Here is a 24,317-nt window from a genome sequence, read left to right as displayed (position 1 = left end):
GATGACTGTTTGTTCTAGTTTGAAAGCAAAACCAGTGAGAGACTCCAAGTCAGAAACACAATTTATTAGAAAAAGGGAAAAAAACTCAAAATACATGTAATAATGCAAAAGAAAAACCACTGACACAGTCAGAATACAACCTGACACCCTGCTAGTCAGGGTGGTGGTAACAGTCCAGATGAAATGGTGATCCCACAGAAAAGATCTGGTAGCTCATGTCCTCTGGAAATCAGTGGGTGTTTGTTCTTTCCTCTGCATGGGCACAGCAGACAAAATTACAAACACTTTTCTTTTTAATTTAATTAGAATAAAAAGGGTGAAGTGTAGCCATGATATTTTCTGAAATATCCTTTCCTTAGGATTTTTCCTGAGAAGCTGAGAGGACTCAGAAACAAAACGTAAACAATGATATTCTGCTGCTGTGGAATGGAATAGGTGGATCTGTGATTGGTCTCATGCAGTTGTTTCTAATTAATGGCCAATCACAGTCAGCTGGCTCAGACTCTCTGTCCAAGACACAAGCCTTTGTTATTCATTCTTTCTTTTGCTATTCTTAGCCAGCCTTCTCATGAAATCCTTTCTTCTATTCATTTAGTGTAGTTTTAATATAATATATATATAAAATAATAAATCAAGCCTTCTGAAACATGGAGTCAGATCCTCGTCTCTTCCCTCATCCTCAGACCCTGTGACCACTGTCACACAGCCGGTGTTCAAACAGGAGGGAAGTCTGCAGTCTTTCTGATAGAAGTGGACACGTTTTTGGTTTATATTTTAAAAAATACAAGTATCATATGCTTTGCCTTTTAAAACTTTCTGTTCTTAGCTGAGTATTTTAGCAGGATGTCAAAAGCAAAGAGTTTTGCCGTCCCAATGGCTCTATTAGGAATGAAATTCCATAGGGAAAGAGGAGTATTAAACAGTATTTGAAGGTGGGATAGTAAAACCACATGGACCACAATCCCCTTTGAACATAAATAAATAAGGTGTGGGGGGTAGGGCCTTCTACCACCGTGGCTGCTCTGTCCCTCAGCATGGGATGGAGGGGAAATTCTTTTGTCATTACGGTCCCCTTGCCAGGACAGGTGTCAAATCACAACAGCTTTGTGTGCAGGCAGGTCCCTGCAGTTTGTCACCACAGTAACCCTGTATTTTTATTTCTTGTTATACTTTGTCGTCATTAGCACACTTCCAGCAATAGCGATTCTAAAACCAGCTCTGCACAAAATGTATTTATTTAGCTGTGGTGCCATCCAAGATTAACAATGTGGGACACCACCGTTCTGGGAACAGGCTGTTCCTTATAAACCTGCTTTGCAGTTTTCTTGCCAGTCCTTAGGGATACACCTCCAGAGCCCTGACAAGAGTGTTGGGGCGGGGGTGTACATTGAAATACAAATGAGATGCCTGTTTTAGGATCCTGTTCAGAGCTAGTACCATGTGACTTCCAGCTCCTCCCACACAGCAGAGGATCCCAGAGCTCGTGCTGTTACCTGATTTCCCTGCTGCTTCTCCCTTTGGTGCCTGGCATGTGCTCAGTGTGGTTCACATGCATGTGTCACCCACAGGCTGCACCCACGGGTGCCACACTTCCCTAGCAAGAAGAGAAGTGCATCAGCTGGCAACCTGCACTGCCAGGCTTCCTGGTTTCACAGCAGAGTGGTTTTGGTTTAGAAGGGGGCCTGGCCCGCAGCAGGGGCACCCGGCCCAGCCACTGTTTCCTCTTTTCAACCAGAAAAGAAGAGACTTCCCATGAGTTTTCCTTTTTTCACATGAGTGCTCACAGAGGTGTATCAGCTTTCTCTTTGCATCACTTCTGTGAGTGCCCCCCATGCAAAACCACTACACAGTCAGAGCCATTTGGTAAACTCAGGGCTTATGTTAGCCAGGACATCCATTTGGTCCCAGAGAGGAAACTTTTATCCCTCCTTTTCACACGTCAGAGTCAGGTGAAGAGCCACAAGGGTAACCACATCCTTGTGAGGAGGGCAGCAGGGTGGTGCAGCCCATGGCGGTAGTGCAGGATTCTCTCTGCTAAAAGAAGCTTCCTGTAGAGAAATGTTCACTGCAGAAACCAAAGAATACTCAATGCTGTTTCTCAGCACCAGCATGCTACAGACATACAACAAATGAGGTGCTTTGAAGTAAAAATGTTTTATTGCAATATTTCATTATTTACAGTACCATTCCCTTTGGGTGCAAAAAGTACACCAAAGTGCAAAGTTATTTTGGGCAGGAAAGCCAAATGATGGTAACTTAGCAGAAAAACACAACTGTGCCTCCTCACTCTGGCTGTCCTGCTTCCTCCAGGTCCTGAATACAGAGAAGTTTGCTGCTCTTCCTGGGCATTTAGAACAACCTGGCAATTGTGGAACTTTGGTCACAAAGGATTGTCAGTCTGTTCAAGGTGATGCAGGAACAGGAATCTGCAGTCTTTCCTGCAGGACTTCACTTGGGATTCAGGGTTTGTAATGGGGTAACAAGACATCTTTGTATGCAGGGCTGTTATGCTGCTATCTCAATTTTTGATAGAAGTACTGGTTTATTCCCAACTATCTTTCTTGCTGACTCACTTTGATTCATTTAAGGTTTTGAGGTTATTTATCTGCTCCCTTAAAAGAGCAAGTAACTCAAAAATGTTACCAGAGTTGCTACTGGATACTGAAATCAGTCGAGTCTTCCAGCATTGCACTGAAAAAGTTTTACAGAATACCACAAATTTTATTATGCATTTCCATTTTCAATAAAAATGGTGATTCAAAACACCACTGAAGCCTACATTTTTACACACTATCATCCCAAAATAGTACAAATTATACTGGTTACTTCAGGACCCCTCAACAGAAACTCTCCTTTGGAAAGGGGGTAGTAACTACCAATTTTATGGAAGACTAGAGAACGGCAGTATTCCAGTGGCTAAACTCAGGTCAAGAATCTTTCCAGCTTTCTAACAAGTTTATTAGCTTGAGAAAGTACTTGGAAAGACAGTTTTCAGACAGAATCCCTGCAATTTCCACTGCTGCCAGCATTCCCTTAGGAGATAAGCAGTGAACTTCTCTGCCTCAATTATCTCAGGGTACATCAGAGATGTCGTTACCTCTAAAACTAGAGACATCTTCTGTTACAAAGCTCTTGTACAACTGGGAAACATTTAAGACTCCATTCCAGAAAATAAGTTAAATGAAATGGCACTTGAGTCCTTGAGAGAACATGTAGCAGTAGCTGCTGCTGCTCTCCTTAGCACATGCCTGATTTACAGCTCAATATTGAGTCCTTGCAACAGCTGCCTCAAATGATTTTGAAATCGTAGCTTCTCAGAAATGGGATGATTGCAGTTCTTGGCAGGTTTCTTCTTGTGGGTCACACTTTTATTCCATGTTCTCACAGGCTTTTCTGTATCACTATTGATGGAAAGCCACCAAAAGCTTTATGTCGGATTCTCGGCTGTTTAGATGGTCTGGAAAGGCCCGGGGTGGCCTTGGGCAGCCCGCGCTCCAAAGGACGAGAAGGGACTTCAGATCTTTTCTCGGTCTCGGTGTTTATTAAATGCTTATCTAAAAGATTTTCTCTTGGCCTGACAGAGTTCTGCTCAGCTGTCAGCCATGGGCACACACTGAAAGCCCCTGGGGCGGTCACTTATCTTTATACTCGGAGTTACGTATACAATATTTATCATTTTTCTCCAATACCCTCTACCCTTATTAACCAGTGCACTTCTAGTAATAGCCAATCCCAAAGTGCCAACATCACCACAGAAGATGGAGGCCAAGAAGAAGAAGAAGAAGGACAGGACACGCCCCAATTCCTCCATCTTACTTCTTTAGACCCCCCTGTACAGAAATCTTAAACCCTGTGTCTCACACTCCAATTAACTTGTCCCTTCACCATTCACCCCAGTGAAATCCTCCTATCCTCATACTGATGTCGTCTCCCGTGTAGGATCAAAGTCCAGCCACCAGACATTTCTGGCAACATTCCAGAACTCTCGAGCCCCCCAGGGGTGGTCTCGGTCACTCTGCACCTCAGTCCTGAGAGGCTGAGATCCCACATCTCCCCCTTCTGTTTGCACCAAGAAGATCTCTTTCGCTATCCGAGCTAAAGTCTCCCATACATTTTGCCTTGGTTGACTAACAGGTAAATTTCCCCCATTGCTTACTGCAATGAATGAAAGAATGATGCACATAAGCATCATGAAACTCATTACTTCGCTTTTATGTGAAAATCCCCAAAGTCCTTAGTTTCTTTTTATTTCTCTTCCGGGTCGCTTTTCGCAGTCTGAGTCTCGACTTCTATCTGAGTACTCGTCTCTTTGTTTCTTGGATCAGCGTTCTCATGCTCTCGCGTTCGGAATGGCTTCACGTGCCGCGCCGACACCCACTTCAGACCTCGATCTGTGGAGATACAAGTGAAACCCTTGCCCCAAGTGATTAGTTTGAAAGGACCCTCTATTTGTCCTGTATCTGGGTTTCTGATCAAAACTAAACATTTTCCCTTAGCTTTGCCTGTGTGTTGTTTAGAAAATGTCTCACAATTGGTGGATTAGGTTCTGAGGATGAGCTATTTAGGAAATTCAGCACGTACAGTGCCTTATTTAATTTCATGTAAGGTGTTGCCTCTGGCTCACCCCTTCTCTGTCTGTCCAGAAGGGATTTCAGGGTGTGATGTGTTCTTTCAATGATCGCCTGACCTGTGGGTGAATGCGGAATACCAAACGTGTGTCTGACACCCCATCTCTTCAGGAATCTGTCAAGCACCCTGCCTGTATACGTTGGACCATTATCTGTTTTTATCTCCTGAGGCACACCTAATGCTGCAAATGCCTGCAGAAAACGTTGGCAAGCATGGTCTGCTGTTTCCCCAGCATGTGCTGAAGCAAAGACTGCACCTGAGAATGTATCTACAGAAACATGAACATTTTTGAGCCTCCCAAAAGATGGATATTTCGTGACATCAGCTTGCCACAATTGAAGACTTTGCAGCCCCCGCGGATTGATGGCCCCGGTAGAAGAAGGTGGCTGCACAAGCTGACAGTCTGGACAAGCACTAATGATCTCCCTCGCCTGACTCTTTGTGAGACGAAAGGACTCCATTAGCGCTTGCGCTTTCTGATGAAAGAACGCATGACTCAACCTTGCCTGCTCAAAAATGTCCGGCAGTGTTTGCAAAATGGGCATTGTCAACCTGTCCGCCCGAGCATTTCCTTCTGCTAAAAACCCCGGAAGTGTTGTGTGCGCTCTAATGTGTGTGATAAAATACTCTCTTTCCCTGCTCTCTAGCAGTGTTTTCAAGCTTGTCAGGTATGAGTATAAAACCTCATTACTGACTTCTTTCAAGAGCGAACCCTCCAATCTCTTGACCACACCCGCAACATATGCGGAATCTGTCACCAGATTGAGAGGCTGTTTGAACAACTGAAATGCTCAGACAACGGCTGACAACTCCACAATTTGTGGAGAGCCCTGAACCATCCTCACGTCTGATTCCCAATCCCCTGTCGTTGAGTCTCTCCATGTGATCACTGACTTGTGTGTCTTCCCTGAGCCATCCGTGAACACGGTGATCCCATCCAAAGGTTCTTCACTTATTCGTGGTTTTGCTCTATAGCATATTTGCGATTGCAGTATTCTATGCTGTGGAAAGTGGACTGTGCAAGTTCCTGGGAACGCTAACAATGCGATTAACAGGTCTTTCGATTGTTGCATCGCCCAATCGAAATAGTCTCGTTTCAGACGTAATCTAATGACTGAGAATTCTCTTCCTGCCATTGTCAGCAACCTTGTTCTCGCCTTTATGATGATTTGTGCTGCCATCTCCAAATCTGTGAGAATCGTTTTTGCGGGCCTGTGTGGTAGGAAAATCCACTCTATGATTATCAAAGAGTCCTTTTGTGATTCATCCCATTGGAAGATCAAACCATGGAACTGCGTTTTCTTCCCCAGCACTGCCAACTGAAAAGGCAACGTTGCAACAAATCGATGTGCCTGCCTTTTCTGTATCGCGTTCGTGATTTTCTCCAACTCTTTTCTCGCTTCTGGCGTGAGTGTCCTGGGAGAACAAATGTCTGTGTCTCCTCTCAAGAGATCGAGCAGTGCTGGAATGTCGCTGTTTGTGATTCCCAAAACTGGTCTCATCCAGTTGATTTCTCCCAAAAGCTGTTGTAAATCATGCAAATTGCTGATCTTAGTGTTGATCTCCACTTTTTGAGGCCTTATGGTTTTCTCTGAAATTTTCCACCCTAGATATTTCCAAGGTGCAACCTCTTGAATCTTCGAAATGCTGATTTCCAGACCTGCCTTTTGCACCTCTGCAATCACACAGTCGCGAGCTTCTTGCAGCTCCTGTCGTGTTGATGCTGCAATGAGCAAATCATCCATGTAATGAATGATCTTCGCCTTCGGAAATTTCTTTCGTGCTGGTGCCAAAGCTCGCGCCACGTACCATTGACAGATCGTCGGAGAATTTTTGAGGCCTTGTGGAAGAACGACCCAATGGTACCGCTGCAGAGGCGTTTCCCTGTTGATACTCGGGACTGAAAAGGCAAATCTCGGAGCATCATCTGGATGGAGTGGGATACTGAAAAAACAATCCTTGAGGTCAATGACCACAAGCTGCCAATCTCTGGGAATCATTGAGACAGATGGAAGTCCCAGCTGAAGTGGTCCCATGTCTTCTATGACTTCGTTGATCTTCCTGAGATCGTGTAACAACCTCCATTTGCCCGATAGCTTTTTCTTGATGACAAACACCGGAGAATTCCAAGGGCTGTCTGTTGGCTTGATGTGTCCCTTCTGCAATTGTTCTTGGACCAGGTCTTTCAGAGTGCTCAATTTTTTCCGCTCAAGGGGCCACTGATCCACCCAAACTGGATCATCTGTTTTCCATGTCAGCTTCAGTGTGGCGAGTGCTGCAGTGACCCCTATTAAAAATCCACTTCGATCTTCGCGCCCCATTGTGCCAAAAGGTCCCGACCCCAGACTGTGATCGGCTTTTGGACGACAAAAGGACGAATGATCGCCGTCTTATCTCCTGGTCCCGTGACAACGACGGAATTCTCACTTTGCAGACACAGAGATGCTCCCCCGATGCCTGAGAGAGAGCCCAATGGCGCGACCAAGCTCCAATTGCGTGGCCAAGAGATGTACGATATTACTGTTACATCCGCCCCTGTGTCGAGCATACCTCTGATCGATATTGTCCTGTCCCCACATGTCAATTGGCACGTGAGCGTGGGTCGGTCTCGACCTATGTGCTTCACCCATGTTGTATGTACTTCAACATGCTCTTTCATAGGGAGACCTTCTTCGTCGAAGATTGACATGACCTCTCCAACTGCGTGTGGCGGCAATGCGAAGGCTCTCGCAACCACAGTATTTTCCGGTACAGTCAATGGTGGACGAAGCGCTCTTGCCAAAACTGTTAACTCTGTATTTTTGTCCGCTGAGACAACTGTTGGATAAACAATGAGTCCAAGAATACTGCACTTGTCTTGTCCAATTATCAAGAAATCTTGTTTCTTGTATGAGTCTCCGCGGATACCCGTTGGTATCTCCGCATGACTTTCATCTAGAAAGCATACTAGTTTTGAAGCTGCCAATGCACACTGTGCCCCTGGTGGGAGGAGGTCTGGGTCACTGTGGAATCGACTGAGGGTTTTGCTGAGGGTATCTGCTTGTCGCTCACTGATGACTGCCCTGTCTGTTCTTGTGACACCGCCAGCACTTGTGTCTGAGCGCGCTGGCGATTTCCCGCGCTGCGTTTCCCGTTTCGCGTATGCGGTAACGGATTTCCTTCCACATCTGTCCGGGAATAACATTCTTTCACAGAGTGTCTTCCTCTTCCGCACCGTGCACAAATTGGCCTTTCTGCTTTCTGTGCTGGTGTTGGTATATGTGTCCGTGGGCAATTCCTTTTCAGGTGCCCAAACTCCCCACATTTGTAGCACCGTCCTCCTTGGGGATTGTTCTTCTTCTGCATCGTTGCAAGAACTTTGTTGACGTTCTCGTTCTGTTGATGGAGTATTTTCTCGAACATCTTCTCCAATGTCTTGTCCTCTGGTTGCCCTTCTGAGTGTCCCTTTAGCTGTTCTTCCCATTCCTCTTTTAATTCATTCTTCACAATCGCTGCGACGTGCTGAGGTGTCCCCACCTTGCTGCATGCCTCCACCATCTCTGCCAAGGATGGCCGTCCTGGCATGGTGCTAATCACCCATTGACAATCCGGGCTGGCGTTGCCGAAAGCTAAACTCTCCAAGAGAGGCCTCTTCGCTTCTTCTATCGTCACCTGTCGATCCACGGCTTGCGTGAGTCGGTCGATGAACGACATGAATGGCTCTGCGGGACCTTGCCTGATGCAAGAGAACGGAACATCCGGAGCTCCTGTCGGTGTAATTTGTATGATTGCCAATCGCGCTGCTTCTTTGATGTCGTTTAACACTCTTCGTGGAAGCCGCGCTGCTTGTTCCCCTGGGTTGTCATCTGGAGGATCCCCTGCTAACTGCCCTTCTGTGAGGTTCGCATTTGGCCCACCTTGATATCTGTTCCGCAACTCAGCAAGATATTTTCTCCACCTTTTTTCCCAAATAAGATTCTGCGTGTCAGTGAGGATCATTGCCACAATACTTCGAATATCATATGGTGTGAGATCATACATAGTGAATGTCCCTCTTAGTAGCTGTTTGAAGTATTGTGAGTTCAGCCCAAAAGTTTGAGCCGCCTTCCCTAAGTCTTTGAGTGTCTCATGACCCATCCTTTCCCACCTTGGATTCTGTCCCTGGGCATCATATGTCACTGGCATTGTCAAATCTCCTGATCCCAGGAATAAATGCTTTTCCTTTGCCAACGCTTTTCTGATTCGCTTCCAATCCATCGTCTTCACCGGCTCTTGAAATTCCTCTTCTTGAGACCCCATTGGGATTTGCATGAATAATGGTGTTGTGGACGTCATCGGTGATTCATCGTGTCTCATTTTTCGCCTTGAGGTCTTTGGCCTTGCTCCTAAATCCGAAAAGGAAACTCGAGGATCCTGTTGATATTTCTTTTTTGCTGTATCAAATGAATGCAAGAAGCTTTTTGCTGCTTCTGCTGCTGACAGCATCCATGTCGGAACACCTTCCGATGCTGTGATCCTTATGACATCTTCTCCTTGTAGCTGTTCTTCATCTGAGCTTTCATCATCTTCATGAAATCCCGGAGTCGATGGATAATCCCTTTGTTGTGTTAACATTGTCTTCTTTGAAATGCTTTTCTTTTTATACATTGTTGGAAAAAATTGCTGCATTGTTGCAGTCTCGCCATGAGATGGCGCTGTGGCTCCGCCGAACCGATCCGGCATGTGCACTTTTGTCCTCCTGCCACTAGGTGGCGCTGTCACCGGCCTCCCTAGCTCGGATGACAGAGTGAGCTCAACTGCCCCATTTCCTCTTCCGGTCCGACGTGTCGGCGATCTCATTTGAGACCGTGTTTGCTTGGCTTTTAATTCAGCTGAAAATGGGGCTTGAACACCAAAACGTCTCCCTTGAAGGGAAGGGACTGGGACTCCGAGAGTTTCAACCAGAGGCACCGAGTCTGAAGAGGGTGTGGGGCCCCTAGCACGGCCCCTCCTCGCCCGAGACGTCACAGGAGATCGGGCCCGCCGCCACCCGCGCCCTACTCTCTGCGCGTGCGTGCTCTCCGAGCCGCTCCATGTCTCTCCCGAGCTGACGTCATCCTCTCCCACTCGTTCCACCCCCGAGGTCTCTTCCCCGAGGTCTGTCCCTGACTCTGTCTCCTCCTCCTCTGATGCTGTGTTCACTCCTCCCACCGGTGTGTACAGCCCGCCTCCCGCCGGCACCCGGGCCCGCCCCGTGATTCTGGCCGACCTCCGCACTGGGTCTGACGTCACAACCGCGCGCCTCCTGCGTCTCACTACGGTGGCCCTCTGGGGCTGTGCGGTTTCCCCCAATTCGCCGCCCGCATTTGCTGCCCCCGCGCTGGTATGTGACTCCCCCCCCGGGTTCTTGCGAGTTTTGCCCGCCGCGCGCGTCTCCTCGTCTTCACCCGCGCTGCCCGCCTGCACCGCCGCCGCCGCGCCGCCGCCTTGCTCTGCCGCCGCTGCGCCGCCGTGCCCTTCGTGAGAAAGCGCCCCCCCCGATCCCTTGTCTTCCCCCTGCTCCCCCCCTTCCGTTCCTGACTCCTCTATACTCTCTGGGGTTTCAGGACACTTTTGGGGTTTCTTGGGGTTTATGGGTTCTTGGACCGGGGGTTTTGATATTATTTCCTGCTCTCTTTTCTCGAGAGCCCTTTCCCCCTGGCTTCTTGAGGCCAGAGCTAATTTTTTCCCGGAGCTTTGCTTCCCCCCTCTTTCTGAGGGTGCCACAGCTTTTCGCTGTTTTTCCAGTCTTTTCGACTGCACTGAAATGCCTTCTAGCATAATTCTTGCCGGCGAGAGCAGCTTTAACGCTGTCTCATCTTTTTTCGTTGCTAAGAAATATAAATGTCTGTTAATTTCTTGCCAAAACCCCACTTCGAATAGCAGGCATGTTTCTGCAAGTGGGTAGTTGAGCCTTGCCCACAACAATAACTGTTTTAATTCTTTCTTTGGGATCCCTTCTGTATATGATTCGGCCACGCCTTGTAAGGCGGACAAGATTTCCCGTTGTTCCTGGGAGAGTGTGCCCCCCATATTCTTATTTTTGGCCTTCTTACCGAATTTGTCGTCAGAGCGGTCCGAAGGCTTCCGATCTCCGTCCAGCGGGTCACGAGGGATGGGTCCAGAGGCGCCTTTCTGGTCCCGGTCCAGGCCGCTCTGCTACAAACTGTCTTCGGCAGAAGCTGAGAGATGGAATTCTCAGTGACTGCTGTTTTTTGCAGACTCTCCTGGCCGTTTTTTTTTTCTTCTTCTCTTCTCAGGAGTTATCAGTGTTCTCCTGGGAATTCGTCCTAGGTCGGAGCTGTCCTCTTGGCTCTTCAGCTCTTCAGGGCTTTTCCCCCCCCGAAAGGTTTGGTGGGAAGTAGCCCACGCAGCGAACGCCACTTGTCAGATTCTCGGCTGTTAAGATGGTCTGGAAAGGCCCTGGGTGGCCTTGGGCAGCCCGCGCTCCAAAGGACGAGAAGGGACTTCAGATCTTTTCTCGGTCTCGGTGTTTATTAATTGCTTATCTAAAAGATTTTCTCTTGGCCTGACAGAGTTCTGCTCAGCTGTCAGCCATGGGCACACACTGAGAGCCCCCTGGGCGGTCACTTATCTTTATACTCGGAGTTACGTATACAATATTTATCATTTTTCTCCAATACCCTCTACCCTTATTAACCAGTGCACTTCTAGTAATAGCCAATCCCAAAGTGCCAACATCACCACAGAAGATGGAGGCCAAGAAGAAGAAGAAGAAGGAGAGGGGCACGCCCCAATTCCTCCATCTTACTTCTTTAGACCCCCCTGTACAGAAATCTTAAACCCTGTGTCTCACACTCCAATTAACTTATCCCTTCACCATTAACCCCAGTGAAATCCTCCTATCCTCATACTGATGTCGTCTCCCGTGTAGGATCAAAGTCCAGCCACCAGACATTTCTGGCAACATTCCAGGACTCCCGAGCCCCTCAAGGGTGGTCTCGGTCACTCTGCACCTCAGTCCTGAGAGGCTGAGATCCCACAGCTTTACAGTTGCAGAAAATACCATTTTCACAAATAAAATATACTGGATTTATTCCTCAACCTACCATACAAAACACAGTGTTTAGAAGCTCTGTGGTGCCTCCCTTGCAGCATTCCTTTGGAATTTGGAGGTGGCAGAGCTCACATGCAATCCACAACGTTGCTGGATCCCTGGCCCATGTCCCGGATCTGGCTGCTGAGACAGGAGCACACGGCCACGCCTGCCCCTGCCCTGCAGTGCGACACCGAGCCCACGAGCTCCCACCTGCAGGGGAAAAAGAAAAATAAGTTCCTGCCCTTTCTGAGCAACCTGAAAGTATTTTCTGTGCCTGAAATTCTATTACACTGCCTAGCTCTTCACTCTGCACAATCAGTGCAAAATCAGACTGAAAGAAGTAGAAGAATAAAGATTGTTACTGAATGAAAGGGCGACAACAAGGATTAGAGAGGAGCAGAGGAAGGGGAGGTGCTTAAATATTTACAAGACTGCCCACGTGATATAAGCACCAGTCCTGCACTGATAGCCATGGATATGACTCAGTTATTACCAGGAAACAACAGCTAGGCTCCTCCTGCACACTGCTTCTATACTGCTATGTTTTCATACAGGCAGATTTCCTTGTCTTATTAAGACAAACAAAACATTTGAAATTACCTGTTCACTATGGGATCAAATGCTTCCACTGTATTCAGGTACACGTTGCCATTATGACCTCCAACTGCAAAAATTTTTCCCATCAGTGTTGCTATGCCAACACCACCCCTTGGAGTCGTGAGCTCTGCCACGTATTCCCATTTGTTACAGCGTGGGTCAAACCGCTCCACCGAGCTCAGGGGCGAGTTGTCATCAAACCCACCTGCAAACAACCACCACAGGGTCAGCTTCTGGCACTGCTGTGCAGGGAATATCCAAGACTGGCATTATCAGGTCATTCTCAGCATTTGGGGGCCCTGTCCGGCACTCTACTTACCAGAACTTTACAAGCTCCTAAAAATTAATCCAACAGCTCACGCTCTTCTCACTGCTCAAGCATCAGCTGAGCAATAACTTTCTTCTACTCAAGTAGCAAGGATTCTAATTTTATTATTTTTCCCTCTGAATTCATCATATTTATAATGAAACAGCTTCCCATTTGGAAGAGAAAGAAACCTAACACCAGTAAAAGGATGGTCTCAAACTTATTTTACTTCATGCAAAACATACTCTAGCAGTGTTCTCAAATTACAGCATTGGCAAATATTTGAGTAGGGGAAAAAATTTCATATAAGACTAAGTGATGCATTCCTCTTGCTGGGGAAGCTGGCAGAGAAGCATTTTGTTCAAATTCTATTTAAGCACTTACAATAATACACAAATCAGAGCTTTTTAAATTATCACTGTGGTACACCTACTTGGCATCTTCCTCTCTCAGGAAAGCAGGTAAATACAGCCAGCACACAAGACAAGAAGCTGTGGAGTAAGTGCAAAAAAGGTACTGCTGTCTACACTCAGATCACAACTGGAGTTATGTTTGAAAGCACGTGAATTCAAGAACCATTTCCTAAAAGAAAACTCAAGAATGGTGAGTCTTGAGAGGATTTTCTAATAAAGTTGTATTGTCCTGAACAGATCAGCCCTCCTGAAATGTGGGTTAGGAGCTGCTTTTCATTTCCTTGCTAATGTACCTTCGTTTAAGCATGACCTGGTTGTGCTTGCATTCTTCTCCTGCCTAAGAACACCAAGTACAGGTCAGCTCTATCTGTTCCCAGTCCCTCTAGCAACAACAGCCTCTTCCAAAGCCCAGCACTTGGCAGCAGCAGCAGCAGCACTACAAAATGCCACATCCCTACTCACCAACAACATACAAGCAGCCGTGGAGCTCACTAACACCGTTCCCAGCCCTTCGCTGACCCATCTCTTTCACTTCTATCCACTTATCCAAGTGGGGATCATATTTCTCCACACTGGAAAGAGATGCTACACCATCATTGCCACCCACGGCGTAAACATGGTTCTGGAAAACAGTTGTACAAAGATTATTTGTGATGTAGTTGCCTTTACTCAGCTTTTCATAAGCAGTGTTAAAATTATATGGAAATGTGGTATATCCATTTCATTTAAGAATTCCAACAACAGGTTTAATTATCTAACATAAATTCTATCTCTTCCAATGAAACAAGTGCAACAGTTTTGTAGTGTTGCAGCTATTTTTCAGAGCACGGGGGATTAAAGTAGAGCATGCATTTGGTACCTTTAAACATAATGACCATGACAATCCTGTCAGCTGAGTGAGATAGGAAGCACTATCCATATCATTAGAACAGTACTCCTCCCAGTACCTCAAAAACTGCTGAAACAGTTCAATTTGCTGTGAGTATTATCTCAAGTATCCTCACTTTTTGCACAGGATTTTGATGACTAGAAGTGCTCAGACCCACCAGCTGCATTTAGTTTCAGACCTTGTGCTCTGCCTGGTGCTGCAGCTTAGAAAAGCAGCGGGGCTGCCCAGCAGTGACTCACCACCAGCGCCACGGAGCCGACGCCCCCGCGGGGAGTGTTCATGGAGGCCACGGTGCTCCAGCAGTCCGAGTCGATGTCGTAGCGCTCCACGTCGCCGAAGCACGTGTTGTCATCCAGGCCCCCAATGGCATAAATGGGGCCGCCCAGGGATGCCAGGGCGATGCCTCTCCTAGGAAAGCACAGCAACAACACCTCAGTGCAAGGCCTCAGCCAGAGGGAGCCACACAGCCGCTGCTATGGTGCATGAATGGCACCTGCTTCAAACCAGGGGGAAAAGAGCAATGGAAATTTTAAAAGTGACGTTTACAGAAAATCATGTTGCTGACCCACTGCACACGTGTGTCCTTTTCACTGAACGTCAACTCTGAGGCCAAGCCCTCTGCTCACATATTTGGATACATGACAATGTCTTAGGTACGATTTCTCTATTTTATTAAGTCTGAAGATGAAGCAAAACCTACTGGGTTAACTTCGTTGCTATAGCTGGCTGCTATCATTTGAGAATGATTGGGGGTGATACTAATACACATTAAAAGGCAAACCTGTGCTGGATATTAAATAGCTGAACTCTAGCAAGATTTAATTGTGGTTTCTTCCATTCTGGTGTTTTTTAATTGAGTGTTAAAATGGTTGCCAGATTTTTTTCTAATAAATCTACTAATATTAGAGTACAATCAGTATTATAAAATTGAAAGTAGGTCTAGAATAAAAGCATTAAGTTTCTGCTTCAACCACCAAGTGAGGTGAACTACCATGTTACTGACAACATTGTTGTCTCATTAAAGAGGGAAGGTTCAGAGATACTGAGGCAGGAGCAAGGAAGGCACGATCCTTCTACAGAACAAACACTGTGGCGATATCCTGGCCCTACCTTTTGCCTCAGCAGGTAACACAGACACCACTTCATGGTGGCATTTTTCTCCACTAACTATTCCAAGCCTTCCATGAATGGGAGGAGTGGAGTTGGGAGGTAGCCAAGGCACAGCAGCCCTTTCATTTACCTGGGTACTCAATAATAAATGTCACAGAAATCTAGGGCTGATTGTTCCTGAGATTATGCCCTGGGGTAGAGGCAGGATGGAAGAAGTAGAGCAAGCCACTTCTAGGAGTCTGGGCCTTCTACTTTAACTAGGTCACAGCTACAAATAGCTTTCAGACTTAAGCCATAGTTATTATTTCACTCCTACTTGCACATGATGCTTTGAAAAACAAAAAACAACACAACAGAATGCAGAATTAGGGACATTGATTTCAATAACAGCAGAAAAAAAATACAGATCTGTGAGTCCAGTAACTCCTTGTAAGAAACTTAAATGTCAAGACAAAAAACAGTCCTCAATCTGACTTTCAGATTGCATGTTTCTGGCCTTTTGTGTGAAAAACATAGGCAGCTTTTTTTCCTGCTGTAGTATTTAACTTTTTTCATTTTCACTGTGCAGTATTTCACTTCTCATGTTATGCTGGCGGTTATCTCACTCATTCCTAAAATGAGCAAAAACTGCACAGAACCAATTCATTGGTTCCAAGTTGTTTACTGGGCACAGCAGAAAGGCCCTGGACACCAGAGTGTAAGCACAGCTTGCAGAAGATGTCCGTGGTCCAGAAGCCAGCTCCTCCTCCAAAAAAAGAGAAGGGTGATACATTCATAGCATAAAGCTCCAAAATAGGGGAAAGAAATTCCTATAAATCGAACAGTTTGGAAACACCAAAAAAAAGCAGGACAGACAGGATGTTTTTCAGCATCAGCAAGAAATGGTACACCACAGACTAGGACTTGGAGTGTGGGAAACATGTACCTCTTTGTGTTCATTGATGCCTTCATCATCCACTTGTTTGTGAGAGGATCAAATACTTCCATGCTTCCTAAGTGCTCATTTCCATCATGTCCACCTACTGCGTAGACTTTACCTGAACACACAGACATCTTTTAAAACAGACATTGCTTGGCAACATCTCGGTTTCATTTATATAATATCCCTGCCTATGTGGAGACCAAGAGGTCAAATAAAGGTTCAAGTTTTAAAATGTTTTCAGTATCAGAGTTTCATATGCTATATTTATAACCAGGAATCTATTCCAATGAGAACTTTTATACAAAGCTTGAGATTATGTAAACAAAAAACCTTCCCATAATTTAAGTACTGCAGGTCAAATCAGTTTGGACACATGTACCAGTCTCTCCAGATTTTATATGAAGAAAAATTATCTCTGTTCTGCTGCAGCAACAGAGGGGCTGCTAAGTACAAGAGAAAGCTGCATTATTGGTGCTAAGCTGCTCTGGACTGCACAGATCTGTTTTCAGAAGATGGAGACCCAAAAATGAAGCTAGGTCTGCTCTTGGAAGAGCTATGGTCTTAGTAACTTTCCAGGATGGATTTAAGCAGGAAGGGAGCTAGTATGAGTACTAGCAAATTCTGGGCGACTGCTGTGTAAGGCAATTTCTTTGTAAATGGATTTAAAAAATCATTTACTTAAGGCCAGAAGCTATATACAGCTCAGTTGGGCTTGGAGGAACCTTTAAAGGTCACCTAGTCCAGCCCCTCTGCAATGAGCAGGGACATTTTCATTTTCAGATTGTTTATAGCACTATCCAGTCTGACCTTGAGCACTTCCAGAGATGGGACATTTACCACCTCTCTGGGCAACCTGTTCCAGGTTTTCACCAACCTCACTGTAAAAAACTTCTGCTTGATATCTAGTTTAAATCTACGCTCTCTTAGTTTAAAACCATTACCTCTTGTCCTATTACAAGAGACCCCACTAAAAAGACTGTAAAGTACAGAAAGGCCACAATAAGGTCTCTTCCCAAGTCTGAACAGCCCTACTCTGTCAGTTCCCAGTAATGTTTTTCCCATAAGCACAGTCTCAGATTGGCTCTGGACCAAACATTCTTTCAAAGGGGGAGTAGCTTTACTAAACTGAAGACTATCCAACAATTAAACAATTAGTCTGCTTCTTGTACAGCTAGTAAAAAGCACCAACTCTGCAAAAGGAGCAAACAAGTCCCTTTTGCCTGGGGTTGCTTGAATAGGCTTACTGACCTCCCACAGAGATCACACCCACATGCCTCCTCCTGCTGTTCATTTCTGGGCCGAAGAACCAGCTGTTCTTACTGATGGAGTAACACTCAATGCTGCGGAAGGGGTCACCTGATCCACCTCTGCCTCCCACACAGAACAGCACACCTGGAGAACACAAAACAGGCTTACAGAGAACTAGCAGGAGGATGGGCAAAAACAATTGTACAGCAGAGCAAACTGAAATTATGTAGTTTGGGGGAAGCTGTACTTCACTTCAAGGAGCACAGTCATTGCACTTCATAACTGGGTACTGGATTTTGGCCTTTGCTTGACATACTACTATGGCAATTAGCTATCTATGCTCTTGTAAAAACAATGCCTATTTTAAATACACTTTTTGTGGTTTGGCTTAAGGAGGTAAATTGTTTGTTAAATATAATGATATAGAAATTATGATCTGCAGTCAATATTCATCACTCACTTTTGGTGTAAGTTAGCCAAAGAAGTTAGCTCAACCTTCAACACCAAAAGATAACTGTCCACTGTTTTCGGTACAGCTTTGAACAGATTGCCTGGTCATAACATACATATAACATACATAACAGCTCTAGCTTTAACAAAGATAGAGCTAATCCAGATAAATTATTAATGCTTAAAGAAAGAAAATGACTCCTAAAGTTCTGCTAGGAAAATGCAGCACATTACCAAAATACCAAAGAGGTACATAATGGCTTTCCCAATTTTGCATTAAGTCATTAACAACCCTCGATATCAAGCTAAACCTGCTTTGATATCAAGACACCTGCACAGATGTGCTGCTTTTTCTCCACACCACTCCCTAGTGGGTAACCAGACACACATTTAATTACCAGCAGTCTGCTTCCTTGGTGTTGTGCGAATGGAGTACTCAAAGTCAGGCACTGCCCTGCTGCTCAGGTGAAGGTGGTAGTTCCTTGCTTCATCCAGCAAATCCCTACATTTTAGATTCTGCTTGACAATCTCTTCCTTTGCCACAACACCCATAAGGAAAGAAATGGGCAAGAGAGGCAGCCGTACCTGACATAAAAATGAACACAGTTGGAGAAATGGCTGAGCTGCTGTCACCATGCAGGGCTGCACATGCAGCAGCCGGCAACTCCGGAGTGAGCCAGTCGGCAGCCCCATGCTTCTCAATAAGGAGAGCAGCTCTCAGAGTTGCTCCACACAACAGTGATATGAACACTTCTTTTTGGTGATAATGTTTGCTACAACCATTAGCATTTCAGCCACAGTAGAGAAGTGTCCCTTGGCTCAGCTGTGCTGAGGAAAGAGACGAGCTGCCGCCCATGCTGCACCTGCACCCGCCCAGTGTGATGCAGGCAGCACCTGCAGCTTTACCAGGGTTCTGTCAGATTAGTCCGCTGTTGGGTATGAATCTTCAGCTCACTGCCATGCCAGTATAAGAGGGCTTGTTCATTGGAAAATGGCTCATTTTCTTTGGGTGGCAAGTCAAAAAGGAAACACTTAGTCACCATGAACTAAGTGTCTATAAAGGAGGTATTGCTAGTGCAGTAACACCTTTCTTTAAGGCAGACTTGGAAGACTTTAAGCTTAAAAAAAAGTAATAAATATTGAGAAAGTAATAATTGAGAGTAATAAATATTACTTTAAAAAAGTAATAATTGTTTCCTTCTCTAAATCCTTCCTGCCATTTATTTTAGCAAACCTTTCATCCTTCTTTTTAAGACAAACAGTGCAGAATACAAAGTACAATCAGAGGCAAAGGTGGGACAGATGTTAGTGGGGGGAACTGAAGCAAATCTCCACCTGACCTCCTAAGGTTTGGAGTCAACACTGTCAAGCAGCTCTCAGGTGGCTCAAGAGCAATGGTGCAGATGTCCAGTACCTCCAGTGCTTCTCAGAGCAGCAGGATGGGGCTGTTACAGCACTGACAAGCATCTTTGTCTTGAAGCAGGCATGTGTCACTACCTGTTCTTCCTCACCTCCTTGCTTCCAGTCCCACTTTTTCCTTTATTTTGGCCCAGCTTATTTGAGGCAACTTTAAAGCACCACTGTAGCCCTGCTGACAGGCTCCTAAGGTTAGTGACATGGTAAGAACTCCAGGCTGTTAAATTCAGAACCTCATTATAACAGTGAAACCCATAAGGCTAAATATGACATATATAATCACTGTCTAGAAGCCCAGGCATGTCTTTTGCTGGCAGTAATGTCCAAGTCAACCAATGTCTCCATATGCTCTGGCAAACAGCCCATATTTACAAGAAGGGGTTTACTTTTTCTTGGCTTGAATCTAGTCTCTGCTTTCCATCAACAGAATACAACTGTTAATCTCATCTGCGAGCATAACTGGGCAATAAATATAAATTTCTTTTAAAAAATCTTTAATTGTATTGTCTGTAAGTTTCAGTACAGCATAATAAAGAAGGGGATTTTGTACCAAAAACCTCATGCTGGTCTAGATTAAACTGAAGGTTTTCGGAAGACAGCTAATAAACCATTGTGATCTTTCCCTAGGAAATGTGAAAAATGATTAATGAAGACAATGACAGCAGCATCTCAGTGGACCTCTCCTTACTCACATAATGCCATTACCAATTCAGCCAAATGCAAAATAATCAAGTTAGAGTTCAGAGACAACTAAAACTGCCCAGGCAATCCTACCTGCTAAGACACATGGAATGTTTTGCAGCACATGGTACGCAAATTTTTCCCAGTGCAGGCTCTTCACATCTGTCTCAAATACTGTGACACAACTTGATGTGACACATCTCTCTTAGTTTCCTTTCCCAGCCATGTAAGAAAACGTAACAGCTTTGCCTCCTTTCTTAAGTACAAATACATAACAGGAAGGACAGCGAGCATATCAGGCTGTAGGAGTGGCAAGCCAAGTGAAGTGATGGATTTATACTCTGTTTTGTGTCAGTATAAAACATTTCTGCTCAACCACAGATGTAGCTTTTTGTTGGTTCCCCACCTCCCAGCCATGAGCATAAACTGAGTACTCTTCCCCCTACAGAAGCAGGAGAATATCACTTCCCTCCAGTATTCAAGAACTCTAACTTGCTTCCACTGTCAACTCCCAACCCTGAATACCGGATGAGGCACCAAAACCTAAGAACATTTTCCCCTTGAGATCTACCCAAGTACAAAAAGGTGATTACACAACTAAACCAGTGATGACACAGAAACTTGGTGCCTTGGTCTGCCCTACCTGTGCAAGGATCTCATCCAGCCACGTAGCATGATGTTGTGGATTGGCCAGCAGCCACTTGATAGCAGCATTGTAAACTTGCTTTTCATTTTCAATATTCAGGTCACTGGAGGACAGGAGTTTATGGAGGTGCTGTGGTGACACACTCACAAAGTCCTCGCACTCCACCACTTCTGTGAAATGCTCACAAGCAAACTGATCGGCCATGTTCATCAGGTCGACACGGTTGTGGCTCTCGGCAAACACCCTGACTGCCAGGCAGTTGGAGGGGTGGAAGTGCAGCTTCATGTACTCACAGCAGGCCTTGGCCACCAGCTCTACCTGCAGGATGCAGGCGGCGTACAGCAGGGGCTGCACGTTGTCCACCGTCAGCGTGAGCCGCGAGGAGTACGCGAACTTCACCAGGTCCTCGATGGCATCGCCGTCAAAGTCCCTGATCTCAATCAGCTTCTGCTTGGCTTCAGCCATTTCCGAAAGAAACATGGCTCGGAAGTACGGGATAACGCAAGCCAGCACCAGTTTGTGGCAGGAGATTAGCTTTGAACCAACCTGAAAGAGAAAAGAACAAAAAACCCTCAATGCTTTACTGGAACGTCAGTTTTGGCGGTGAAAGCAGGAACAGTGAAACTGAAATAAGAATTCTGGACTCCATGTATTTTGTCCTCTCAAATTAACCCAATTTGTGCTGTATTTCTGACATTACATCCAAGTATCCCAAAAAATTCTAAGTTGTAGCTTGGCCATGAGAGTAGAGCAAAGCTGTAACTCAGGTAAGCAATAGCAGTGATGCACTGAACTTTCCTTTCTTTAAAAGCCTCATGAAATATCCTTAGAAATATTCTAGATGCATCCTGGGGACAGGAGAAGACTGCTAGACACTTATATGTACTCAGAGACTTTAAGGGGGGCAAATTAGAAAGGGACATTTTTAGACTACTTAATTTAGATTTCTGGACTTCTAGACTTCAACTACTGTTGAAGAACTGATGTTTATAGAAGCAAATTCATCTAAAAACACAGGAATAGCATGGAATAACAGCTGTTTCAGGGGTTATTGAAAGTTACCGATCACTTCAATATTTTTAGAATGTTTACCCAGAAAAGACAGTGTACTCCCCATAAAAAAAAAAGGTATTTCTCAAAATTCTGATCAGAAAATGTAAAATAAGCTGTTTGTGTACAAAATTCTGTAATTCCACTATGTTAAAAAAGAATCTAAGTATTGAAAATAAATGAACAATCTACTTCTTATATGTGTTCCAGGAGTGCTTTCTTACAGCCTTTGTCACTCTGCACTAACATAAAGGATAGCTGGCTGACATAAGCAACAAGTTTCCCTGACAGACTCAAATTTCATGTTCACTTCCAGACGAAGGCGTTACAGAGAGCTGTTGTGCATTTGAGAAAAGATGCTAAATTATAAAGGATATTTTGGTTTTTTTCTAGCTGTGATTCAATACTCACTTGCTCTTACCTTTTTAAAAAGCATGATCAACACAAGTGCAACCTACCCAGTGAGCAGTGAGCTGACTACAGAAAGCAAACGCACAAGAAAGAGTATGCAGATTAAAAAAGAGGAAAAGATGGATTCTTCAGTGTGAGATCACCCCAGAAAGAACAATTCAGACCGACCAAATGAACAAAAAGCAAACCACCAGGAGAAAAGCAGATGGTATTCATCTGCCATTCTTCACCTTCTAACAGCTTTCTAAGACTGTTCATCTGACAGCAGCAGGAGAGTAGGTGAAATTCCAGAATTTAACTTTTGGAGCAGAGGGAGTCTTCCGGAGTGCTCCCACAGCTTATCATTGTTACACCATCAGCACTCCAACTAACTACCACACTGATACAGAAAGATGCTACCAGTGGTCTGCTGTACCAGGGAAAGCTCTCAGGCCATTCTTACCTTCAGACACTTTAATTCTCCCCATCATCCCACTCTCTAAACCTTGCTTTTGAATTCAGTGGCTTTACTATGTTACCCAAATCTGCTTAATTTTAAATTATAGAATGGTTTGGGTTGGAAGAGACCTTAAAGGTTATCTCATTCTACCCCCTGCCAAGGGCAGGGAGACCTGATATAGCATGTTCTTGCTATCTGGAAATCAGAGTTCCCCTCCAGTTACTATCATATTTTAAGAGCAGCAGTTAAAACAATAATTGGTCTGACAAAAGCAACGCTAGAATTGCTCACTAACTCAGGTCACACACAAAAAAGCAGAAAGTTCAGTAGAGATCTGATTATTCTTACAACATGAGAGAGACCTGAGCACTATGGGAAGAAAAACTGCGCCCCCCTGAAAATTCTAATTTAAGTACACAGTTCACAGTTGCTTGGAAATCCCTCATTTGGGAAGCCATACAGTAAGATGTATGTCCACAGGTTGCTCTAGCCTTCACTAGAAGCCAAGTCATGTCACCTAACATTCTTAAGTTACCAAAACAGCTCCACACAGATCATACAGGTGAACATTAATACAAGTCTAACTTAGGGAAAGTTAAACTGCAGCCCCAGTAAAGTGTTTTTTCCAAGGCAAGTTTCCATAGCAGGAACATACATTGAACTCTACTTACAAAATAAGACTTTCTGCCTTTTTTTTTGCAAGGGTAGGTGGAAAGGAAGGAAGGTAAGAATGAGGTCAACAAGAAAAGGGATGAGGAGGGTTGATAACACCAGGGACCTGCATCTGTCAAACATTATCCCTGTTCATATCTAACAGTACAAGTAGCAGGCTAACAACTTCTCCTAAAGGCATGTGTCATTTGTTCTTGGTTTAGGAACTGTGCTTCATTCCTTAAATAATTATCTTGAACTAGTAAGTTGTTTAGCTAAGCAATACTTAATATTCAAAGGTGCTGACACCCACTTCTATGCATGCTAAATACAAGTTTATTGTAATCAAGATATAAGTAATATACAGCTGTGTTTAAAATAATGCCTTAAAGCAATGCTATGCAAGAATCATAAAATTTGCTTCATCCCTCTCTTTCTTTACTCTTTGATCAGCTGTAGAACACAACCATCTGGGTTTTTTTTCCTTCTTTATTGAAGAATGATGGAAGTTAGATTTGTTCCAGAAATCCTGTTTGCTGAGAAGAATCTAGCAATACAACACAAAATGCAGACATGGAGGTAAAATTGGGGATGAAAGTATATTGAGAAAAAAGAGGCTACAAGTAGCTGGAACTGCACAATAAATAGTGATCAACTGTGGTAACTTCTGAGAAGGCAAGTCGGATAAACTCAAAGTCATGTACTTCCACTCTCAGATTATCAATATTTTAGGTGTTTTCATTTCAGCTGTAAACTTCCTAAATAAGGAAAAAACCTCTAGAATCTCTAGAAATGTCTCAGATCCAAGAGGTATTCTGTGGTTTCCACACCCTTGCCAATATTCACAGCCAACTCCCAACACACCTATCTGCAGCTGAATCTTCAGACTGATACATGCAAAGGATATGTGGCAAGTATCACCTTCAGTGTAACATCACAGAGCTCTCCAGCTTCAAAGAAGTGAAGAAGAGAGCTGTGAAAATCCTTCCAAGCCTCGTTGGCCTCAAACACGAAGACATCCTCATCACTGATGGAAGGCTGAGTTTGCTGCTGCTGCTGCCACCTTTTTCCCTTTATCAGCTGTTGTTTTGACTGCTCAGGGACCATGGATTCTGAAGCCATTGGCTGTCACTGCATCAGTCTCCAAAAACTCCTGCCAAGATAAAGTCCAGCTCATCAGGAGTTAGGTCCTAAAATTCAGTTCTGTTCATCTTCCTGTTTAAAAAACACACAAAAAAAGAAAACGAGACATTAGGTAATGCTAGTACATAACACTTCAATTACATTATAATACTACCTATGGAAGGTTAGAGGTGAAGGGACCAAAAAAAGAGACCCACAGCTAAGAATCCTATGTAGGCACCTTTAGGAAAAGCCATTATTTATGAACTTGTTGTCCAC

General features: G+C 44.7%; 1 protein-coding gene across 2 annotated transcripts; it reads right to left on the bottom strand.

Moving 5' to 3' along the window:
- Positions 1-3,202: 3,202 nt before the first annotated feature.
- Positions 3,203-24,136, bottom strand: KLHL8 (kelch like family member 8). 2 transcript variants are annotated; one of them, XR_008484299.1, is made up of 10 exons: positions 23,838-24,136; positions 20,363-20,911; positions 18,021-18,207; positions 17,173-17,316; positions 15,928-16,039; positions 14,132-14,300; positions 13,466-13,625; positions 12,287-12,488; positions 11,697-11,896; positions 3,203-3,401 (listed from the first exon to the last, which is right to left on the bottom strand). XR_008484299.1 is itself a non-coding variant. In XM_054294903.1 (9 exons), the coding sequence occupies exons 1-9, from the start codon at positions 24,036-24,038 to the stop codon at positions 11,773-11,775; spliced, it is 1,848 nt and encodes a 615-aa protein (XP_054150878.1). In that variant the 5' UTR covers positions 24,039-24,136; the 3' UTR covers positions 11,632-11,772. The 2 variants fall into 2 exon arrangements, 1 of the variants encoding a protein (XP_054150878.1); XM_054294903.1 differs by lacking the exon at positions 3,203-3,401 and having other exon boundaries at positions 11,632-11,896.
- Positions 24,137-24,317: the final 181 nt, after the last annotated feature.

Source organism: Melozone crissalis, unplaced genomic scaffold, assembly GCF_028551555.1.
Source record: "Melozone crissalis strain CALT ecotype California unplaced genomic scaffold, PUWL_Pcris_2 ptg000006l_1, whole genome shotgun sequence".
NCBI lineage: Eukaryota > Metazoa > Chordata > Aves > Passeriformes > Passerellidae > Melozone > Melozone crissalis.
Note: the sequence above shows the minus strand (reverse complement) of the source record. Positions and strands in the feature narration are given on the sequence as shown.